At 44.3% G+C, this 9,802-nt stretch overlaps 1 protein-coding gene across 1 annotated transcript in view; it reads left to right on the top strand.

Annotated features, from left to right (window-relative positions):
* The window catches only part of LOC103275661 (pre-mRNA-splicing factor SYF2), a 10,080-nt gene extending 8,527 nt beyond the window's left edge, over window positions 1–1,553 (top strand). The window contains exon 7 of the mRNA XM_008073063.1: window positions 812–1,553. Coding sequence (XP_008071254.1) covers window positions 812–977 — 166 coding nt within the window. The 3' untranslated portion in view covers window positions 978–1,553. The remainder of the gene's footprint in view (window positions 1–811) is intronic.
* The last annotated feature ends 8,249 nt before the right edge of the window (window positions 1,554–9,802 follow it).

Here is a 9,802-nt window from a genome sequence, read left to right as displayed (position 1 = left end):
CCACACCTGGCTAATTTTTTGATTTATTGTAGAGATGAGGTCTCGCCAAGTTGCCCGGGCTGTTCTTGAGCCCGCGGGCTTAGGGAATTTCTATTTCTTAATATTGATAGAGGTGTCAGATAGAGCAGAATGAATCTCTATTTTGTTTATCCATGTAAAGTATTAAGAGTATTGTCTGGCACATACTGTTCACTCAGTATTAGCTGTGGTTATTATTATAATTATTACTGTAATACTTCTTTAAAGTAATAACTTAAGTTTAGCTCTCAACAATGTGCCATTGCTCTTTTACTCTTTTAGAAGCATTCTGAAGATGAGTTGGTGTCTACTGGATTTCACAGTTCATACTCTGGGTTGTGCCATTAATTAGCAGTTGGTTTTTTTTTTTAAAGGCAGGGTCTTTTTTGCCCATTCTGGAGTGCAGAGGAATGATTGTAGCTCATTGCAGCCTCCAACTCTGGGCTCAAGCGATTCTTCTGCCTCAGTCTTCCCAACAGCTAGGACTACAGGTGTATACTATCACATCCAGCTAATTTTTAAATTTTTTGTAGTAATAAGATCTTGCTGTGTTGCCCAGGATGGTCTTGAATTCCCAAAATACTGTGATTATAGGCATGAGCTACCATGAGCTACCATGCTTGGCTAATTAGCAGTTTTAATATGAACTTGATGAAAACTGAACTTTCTTTTTTTCCAAAAGTGTGCTATTCTAAATGTACTGATTCTATTCTTAACTATTTGGCTGTGTTTTTATTGCAATCAGAAAAGAAGGCAGTTTTGAATTTTGTAAATTATTTTCTTTTTCCCCCAGAATTCAAAAGCGAGACAAATACAGCCGGAGACGTCCTTATAATGATGATGCAGATATCGACTACATCAATGAAAGGAATGCCAAGTTTAACAAGAAAGCAGAAAGATTCTATGGGAAGTATACGGCTGAAATTAAACAGAATTTGGAAAGAGGAACAGCTGTTTAATCCCTTCAGAACTACTTAGAGATGCTAGGGAGTGGAGTGAAAATCTCTGCAAGTCAATTCAAATTGTCTCTGAAATGTTATCGCTAATGCAGAATTTAGTCTATGCCTTTTCACTCAGCATTTAGAAATAAAGATGTTGTTTCTTAAACACACATACATCCGTGCATATTTCCACATTTTTGTGCTTGGATATAAAATGTATTTCTTGTAGTGAAGTTGTTTTGTAAAAATCTACTTTGTATAAATTCTAATTATATTATTTTTCTATGTATTTTAAATGTGTATGACTGTTTAATCTTTGAAGCGTTTGGGGCTTAAGATTGCTGGCAGCATACACTAAACGCAGTCATTGTTGCTTTGCATGTTCAATTTGACAAAGTCTAGACATAGGAGCCATCGGGGATTGTGAACTCAAGCTGAAGATGGTGGTGAGGAAGGTGGCAGTGGCCATAGAGGTTTGGAGAGTCTTCTCATGACTGCCTGTGACCAAGTTAGGGAGCAGCAGAGCTATCCTGCCATGGATACTGACCTGGACAGTTCCCTTTTTTAAAAGCAATAAAATTCTTTGGATTAGAATCGCTGCTGACACTTTGCTTATCATTTGAAACAAATATTTATATGTTGACATTTGTACATACACATTTATGCTTTCATTCTATAAACACTAAAATCACCTATTGTGGGAAGTTTCAAACACACTCAGAAGACAGAGTAATACAGAGAATCCCACACACTCAGTGCACATGTTCAACAATCATCAGCAGCTCATGGCCAATCCTGTTTCAGCTTCATCCACTTCCTCCATGACGCTCCTGTTATTTTGAAGCAAATACTCCATGTGTCATTTCATCTACAGTGCATCCCTGAAAGATAAAGACCTAAAATGACCACAATACTGTGATCACAGCAGTTTTATTTTCAGAAAAGTACCGAAAAGTGATTATAATTTTTCATTTTTAAATGTTGTCATCTGTCCTGTGATGTTACAGCTTTTTATAAATGTTGAATTAAATGCTAAATACCTTAAGACATTCCAAATTTAAAGAAATCAAACTCAGAAAGTTTCACAAATACTTCAGCTTTAGTATTTAAAGGCAGTTTAGCATATAATACCACTGGTGATTAATTACTCCTTCTTAAAATAAATGTAGCACTTTCTGTTCTCACTTGTTTCCTAGCATTTCTATGTGCAGTTCATCACAGGTCTGTCACAAGGCCTTGATGCCTCTGAAGATACATTGAAAATGTTTCAATCAACAGACATTTGTGACACCTAGAAATTGATTGTCTGTAACTCCTGACATCACAGGAAGAAAACCAGATGTCACATACTTGCCAGTGCATGATATCACTTATAGAATTAGTGGATATTTGTGTATATAGTTACATATATGGATATCAGGCAGATCTGTCAATATACAAGACAATCAGATGATTCAAAGCATCGGTCCCCAACCTTTTTAGCATCAAGACAAGATTTCTGTGGACCGGGGTGAGGGAGGGTAGTTTCAGGATGATTCACGGACGTTACACTTATTGTGCACTTTATTTCTATTATTATTACATTGTAATATATAATGAAATAATTACACAACTCACCAAAATGCAGACTCAAAAAAAAAGGTTTCAGTCTTCCTATTCCCATTTGTACTACCCTAGTTTAAGTTCTTTGACCCTGAATATTGGCAATAGCCTTAAAAAACACCTTCAAAATATTACCGAGTAGAATTTGTGAATGTATTTAAAGAACAGTTCGCTGTGACTCAGCAGGGTTTATTCTAAGACGGTAAGAGCAGTGTATAGGTCATGTTAGCTGCTGGTTTAATTGTAATTGTTCCTTATTACCAATCAGACCCTGACGTTCTTCTTCCTTTCTTCCTTTCCTTCCTCCCGCCTTCTCTCCCTCCTTCCCATTCCTCCTTCCTCCCTCCCTCCCTTCCTCCTTTTCCCCCTCCCTCCCTCTCTAGTTCCCCCCCCTCTAGTTCCCTCCCTCCCTTTCTTTCTGTAAAATTTCCAGCTAAACACTTGGTTCTCCAGGCTGACTTTCTATTACAGGCGGCCAAATGTTATACTTCTAGCTAATAGGACACAAACTAAGTTTATTTTGAGAAATCTATTGCTTTCCTGATATGAGTTACTTGTCATTTCCTCCTTTCCTTTTCCTGCTTAGATCATGTACATGAGGCCTGGAGTTGTAGCAGCCATTTTGTGCCAAGAGGTAACAAAAGCATGAGGACAAAAGTCAATGTGTGGCGGGGTGGGGGTGGGGGGGCGCAGAGCTTGGGTTCCTGTTGGCATTGCTGGGCATCTGTACCAGTTCTGGATGCCTGTTACTTGCTGTTGTGTACATTTTTGACTGATGAATGGCTCAATTTCAGGGCAACGTTCAGCAAACTAAATGTTGCATAGCAAATACTGCAAGTGTTTCTCCACTTTAGAAACGAGTGCCTAGACATGGAAATGGGAAGAAACAGTCTAGCTACAACTGCAACAGAAGTTGTATTGAGGCACAAGTTCAGTGAGAGAGTACAGGATATATGGGATGAGAACTATATGATGTAACTGAGTCCCAGGAGACTTCTGCTTCAGACCCAGGCAAAGCATCAGGAAAGTACCAGTGAACAACAACAAAAGGACAGCATAGATGAAGCGATAGTTTCTAAGACCCTGGAAATCGAAGAACAGTGCTTCCTAGGAGAGGGGAGACAAGACGAGCCCCGTGACAGCTCTGGCTTGCTGCCTTTAGAGAAATTCCACGCTGGGGTGCGTGGAGAGGGAGATGTGCCCAGCAGACCCCATGAGTTGGGACAGCTGGAAGTCCAGGGAGACCACAGTGGCAAGAATTCATGATATGGAACACTGGAAAGAGCTGTGCAGAGAACGCGGGGCATCTGCGGAGCGTCCCCAGTATCAAGCAGAACTGTCAGCACCTGTGTGAAGACGCTCCTGGAAGCTGGACACAGGCTGAGAAATAGTGCTTTTCCCACCAGCTGAGATGGAAAATGTCCTAATTCATGGGCACTGGGTAGAATACTGAGAAGGTTCTTACTCCATAGAGGAGAATGATTAGTCCTAGACTAAACATTGCTTGGGTCTTGCCCAACACATCTTCAAAGTAAGACCTGAAACCTGGGCAACATGGCAAGACATCGTCTCTAAACAAAACAAAACAAAATTATCTGGGTGTGGGACTTGTGCCCATAGGTCCCGGCTACTCAGGAGTCTGAGGCAGAAGGATCGCTTGAGCCTAGGAGTTTGAGGTTGTAGTGAGCCATGATCATGCCACTGCACTCCAGACTGACAGGTAACAGAGTGAGACCCCAACTAAAGAAAACAAAAACCAACAAAAAACCCCAGACTAAGACCAGAAAAAATCAAACTGCGTCCAAATAATTTAACTGCATTCCAGAACAAAGAACAAGAATAATTATTTTAAAAGCCACAGAAACCTTCAGTACCCAGCAATGTTGAATTCACAATGCCCAACATCTAATCAGAGAAACAGGAAAACAGTTCCCATAAAATGAAGAAAGAAAATCTATGAATTTAATCAGCAAGTGACATCGATGTTAGAATTGAGACAAGGAAATTGAGTTATTATAACTGTACTCCACATGATCGCAAAGTTAAAAAGAGACACGGAGATACAAAAAGACCCAGACTGAACTTCTAGACATGAAAACTACAAAGGATGCTGAGGCTGGGGGTGGGCGGGGCAGGGAAGGAATGATAAGGAGAGATTTGTTAAGGGATGAGAGTTTACAGCTAGATACAGGAGTGAGTTCCAGGGTTCCCGAGAACTGCAGAGTACCTACGGTTAATGATCGCATATTATGTATTTTCTGTTTTTCAAGTTGGGGCCTCACTCTGTCACCTATGCTGGAGCGCAGTGGCATGATCACAGCTTACAGCAGCCTCAATCTCCTGGGCTCAGGAAATCCTGCCTCAGCCTTTGAGTAGTTGGGGCTACAGTTGTGTGCCACCATGCTAGCTAATTTATGTATGTATGTATTTTGAGTTGGAGTCTCACTCTGTCACCCAGAGTGAGTGCATTGGCTGCTCCTGGCCACCACAGCCTCGACGTGCTGGGCTCCAGTGATTCTTCCGCCTCAGTCTTCCAAATAGCTGGAACTACAGGTGCGCAATACCACGCCCAGCTAATTTTTTGATTTCTTGTAGAGATGAGGTCTCACCAAGTCGCCCATGCTGGTCTCATGGGCTCAGGAAATCCTCTCACCTCGGCCTCCCAAATTGCTGGGATTATAGACATGAGCCACCATGCCTGGCTTAATTTTTTACTTTAAAGATGTGGGGCGGAATAAAAGGGACATTCAGCTTACTTTTCTCTCTCCCTCTCTCCTCTCACTCTCTTATTTTTCTCACTTTTCACTCCATTCTACTTTCTCTTTTCTCTCCTCTCTCTTCCCTCTCCCTCCTCCTCCCCCTCTTCCTCCTTCTTTCATCTTTCCTCTCTCAAATAAAATAAAGTGAAATAAAATAAAGACCTGGGTCACAATTTAGGGTTAGGTATACAAAGGTTCACTATGCAGGCACCCTTATTGATGAGGTGTGCTCCCCCAAGTTTTTAAATTTTTTGTAGAGATGGGGTCTCACTCTGTGGTCTAAGATGGTCTCAAATTCCTGGGCTTAAGTTATTGTCCTACCTCAGGCTCCCAAAGTTGCTGGGATTGCAGGCATGAGCCACTGCATACAGTTTCAAATAACTAGAAGATACTGAATATTCCCAACACAAGGAAATGACTAATGGCGCCTCATATGCAGTGGGCCTGGGCGCTGTGGGGTTCATGCAGCCAACACTGCGGGCGTGTGGGTGCAGAGCTGGTCACCAGCTTGCTTTGGGTTTGTGCTGTGGTCTCTTCATGGGCCACCTTGATCTGGACCTTGAGGACGATGGAGTGGCCATCGTAGAGGGGCTGGAGGAGGCAGGTTGGCCACTACCTGAGGACTGGGACCTTAACAACTGGCCTTCCCTTACTCCTAAATAAATAAATAAACGATAAATGTTTGAGATGATGGATATGCTAATTACCCTGATCTGATCACTATGTATGATCTGTATCAAAACATCACTATGTACCCCATGAATATGGACAATCATCAGTTAAAAATAACATTTTTTGGCCAGGCGCGGTGGCTCAGCCTGTAATCCCAGCACTTTGGGAGGCCAAGGCAAGAGGATTGCCTGAGCCCAGGGCTTCGAGACCATCCGGAGTAACTTGGCGAGACCTTGTCTCTACAATAAGTCAAAAAAATTAGCCAGGCATGGTAGTAGTGTGTGCCTGTAGTTCCAGCTACTTGGAAGGCTGAGGCAGAAGAATCACCTGAGCCCAACAGGTTGAGGCTGCAGTGACCGTAAGCATGCCACTGCACTTCAGCCTGGGCAATGGAGACTCTGACTAAAAAAAAATTATTATTATTATTATTATTATTATTTTTGAGTTGGAATCTCCCTCTGTTACCCTGCAGTTTCTGAGCTGAAAAGTGCACTCATTGGATGAGTTCAACTGCAGATTACATACCACAGATGAAGAGATTAGTGAATCTGAAGACATAGCAACAGAGACCATCCAAATGTAGACAGTAAAAAGAACTAAAAAGAATTTAAAAATATGAACAAAGCATCCATGGATCATGAGCCCCTGTCATGTAATTTGGAGTTCCCCAAAGGCAGGAGGGCAGACACAGCTGCCCATGGAAGGCTCTGGATTGAAGGTTGGGTCTCTGTTGGAAAAGCAGCAGATATGAGAGGCACTCTGAAGCCACGCTAGCACCATGCCGAGGCTTTCTCTCGACACAGCGAGAGTGAGAAAGACTTGGGAGGGCCTCTCTATCTTGGGTGTGCCCACCTGGGCCCAGCCAGCCCCCTGGGGAATGTGGCCAACAGAATGAAGGGGTTTGAGCTCAGTCCCTCCTCACCTGACTTGGGTCTGGGGGAACTGGGCACCTAAACGGAGAAATGAGGGCTCTTGAAAGATGCGGAGGGGAGGGATGGGTTTGGAAAACAAGGGTGTTTGCTCTCTCTAGGTGGGGATGGCTGGGGATAGGTGGTTTAGAGGTCACCCAGGACCCACCTGTCTGCTGCTGAGTCCCCATCAGCTGTTGCTTATTCAAAAGGATGAGGCGGTGGCTCTGCTGCCCATTAGCTGTACTTCCGGCTGGATTATGCTTCTCCCACAGTGCTCCCCTCTCTCCCTGCTTCTGCTCAATGGGGCAGGCCGGCCTCCCCACGGGCCCTTTTTCTCCGAGGCTGTGGCATCGTGGTGGGATTCCTTCCTCTGCAGCTCGTTTATGTCAAAGGCTACTCAGAGAATCGGGGCTTAGTGATGTGACTGGACCGTGCTCTCTTACTCCAGCCGTTTGCATGGTTTTTGGCCCGAGGGTGGAGCTGACCATGATGGAAAAGTCATAGCTAGAATGACCTGCAGTTGAGAATCATGCTCCTGCTGACCCTGGGGTGAATGCCCTGCTTGAATTTTCTTCAGGCTTAGGGGGTGATTTGAATACTAACCTCTTGGGAATGTTGCTGGCATCAGATGGAGAATCCACAGAAGCGCTTCTGGCCGTGGCTGGGGCAGGGTGACCGCCTGTGGGTTGGGTGCTGCCACTCCTGTGACATCTTCGTGTTCTCATTCCTATCTCCTCTGTCAGGAGTCCTGTACAGCTGGTAAACGCAGACTCAGGTGCCAACAAGCCGTGCTCAGATCTGAATGCTCCCACCTCCCAGGCGCAAGTTTTCAGGCAAGTCACTGTTAGCCTGCTCAGGCTGCCATGACAGATACCAGACTGAGTGGCTTCAACAGCAGATCTTTATTTTTTCACAGTCCCGGAAGCTGGAAGTCCAAGATCAAGCACTGGCAGAGCTGGGTCTGGTGAGGCCTTGCTTCCTGTCTCTCGGATAGCCGGCTCCTCCCAGCGTCCGCACATGGCCTTCCCTGGGTGCTTCCACACTCCTGGTGTCTCTTCCTCTCCTTATGAGGATGCCAGTCCTGCCGGGTCAGGGTTCCTCCTGTATGACCTCATTTGACTTTTGTTACCAGCTCCAGAAAGTCCCTGTTCCCAAGTACAGCTGCATCAGGGGTTAGGGCTTCAACAGATACATTTAGGGGGACACGATTCAGTTCATGACATCATCCAGTCACTTGTGCCTCCGTTTTCCCAGCTTTAAAAGGTGTTATTAACACCTACCTCAGAGGGTCACCATGAGTATGAGTGTGGCGTGTGCACACCAGTGCCTGATTGCAAGTGGGTGCTCTGGGCATCACAACAGCAGAAATAAAATCAACAAATACCACCATCCTCAAGACATTGCTGTGTTCCATCTGCCCTTCTTTCGTAACCTCCAAGTCAAGACAAGACAACGCCAACTTGAAATTTCAGAAATCTTGGGAGGTGAAATTCCCACATGACTTGCTCCCCATCCCATGAAAGTATCGGCTACATTTTAAGAAGAACCTGCAAAGAATTCCTCTGTCTGCCAATCTGATGCTTTGAAAAGACAGGTCATTTGGGAGCTTTTCCACCCCTCTTTCCAGGATCTCTTCTCCTGTGACACGCGGCCAGGTGGTGGAAACCAAGTGGTGCTTTGCCAGTTCCTGAGAAATGCCCGACTGCTTGCAGAATCCAGGGATCTGAGGGCCAGAGGCTCTCCCTGGCTTTTTGCTAGAACAGAACCAGCACTTAAAGTCGAATTGTTAAAACAACAACAACTCAAAACAGTTTTTGAACGTCCTCACACTTTGGGTGAATAGTTTAGCTTTGATTCAGACTTGTCCTCCGTGGAGGGTGTTGTCATCGGGTTTTTGTTTGGGCGCCCCACAGGCTGGAGGGACTGTAAGAAACTGGGAGACACTGACCACCTGGCTGGGGTGTGTGTGTGTGTGTGTGTGTGTGTGTGTGTGTGTGTGTGTGTGTGTGCGCGTGTGTGTGCAGGCAAGAGAGAGTGTCAGGGCGCAGAAGTGTTTTTTTCTTCAGGTGGAAATGGCCCTTTGGGGAGAGATGCAAAACATACCCAATAGTCTCAGAAAAACACCCTAGAATGTAAAGAAGATGCTCACCACGTGAAGTGGAATGTAAAACATTTAAAACATGCCACAATTTTTAGAAAATCCTGTCTTAGCATTTCTCATTCTTATTAACATAACCGAAGTCCTCAAACGAGGGCCAGTCTAATACTCCCCTGTCGCTTAGAGGCCCATGTGCCTAGCAACAGAGCCAGGCAGGAGAAAGTGTCCCCCTTAGGAAGCCAGGGACAGGCAGACAGCACTGCCAAGTGATCACAGCAACTGTTTAGCGCCCCCTTGTGGGGTCTGAGAAGCATAGTTTAAAATCAGCTCTGTATTTTTTATTTGAAAATGTTCTATTTTGATTCAGGGGGCACATGTGCAGGTTTGTTACATAGAAATGTTATGTGATGGTGTGGCTTGGGATTTTTTTAAACCAGTGCAGCAAGGATTCCACCAGAGGCTTCCTTATGCAGAAACCTTAAAAGGGGGGCCCTTTTCTAGTAATAACATTCAGCCTTAGTCATTGTAGAAAATTACTTCCTGTAATTTGAGGACGGGGTGTAGAGGAGAAAAGCAGAACATTTTATTGGTTTATGAAATCCTTAAGTATGGGTGCCATTGGACTAATTTATACCTCTTTTTAAAAGCTGAGGTATAACTTGTATATCAGAAAGTATACAAGCATGAGTGTATATACAGATGGATTTTTGCAGTTTTAAACCTCTGCCACCACCAACCAGATCAAGCCATAGAGATATCTCCCAGTCAAACCATCCCCCATAACCATTGTTCTGATTTCTT

This window comes from Carlito syrichta, unplaced genomic scaffold (genome assembly GCF_000164805.1).
Source record: "Carlito syrichta isolate Samal-C Ts95f unplaced genomic scaffold, Tarsius_syrichta-2.0.1 Scaffold315639, whole genome shotgun sequence".
NCBI lineage: Eukaryota > Metazoa > Chordata > Mammalia > Primates > Tarsiidae > Carlito > Carlito syrichta.
This window is presented reverse-complemented; position numbering and strand designations above follow the sequence as displayed.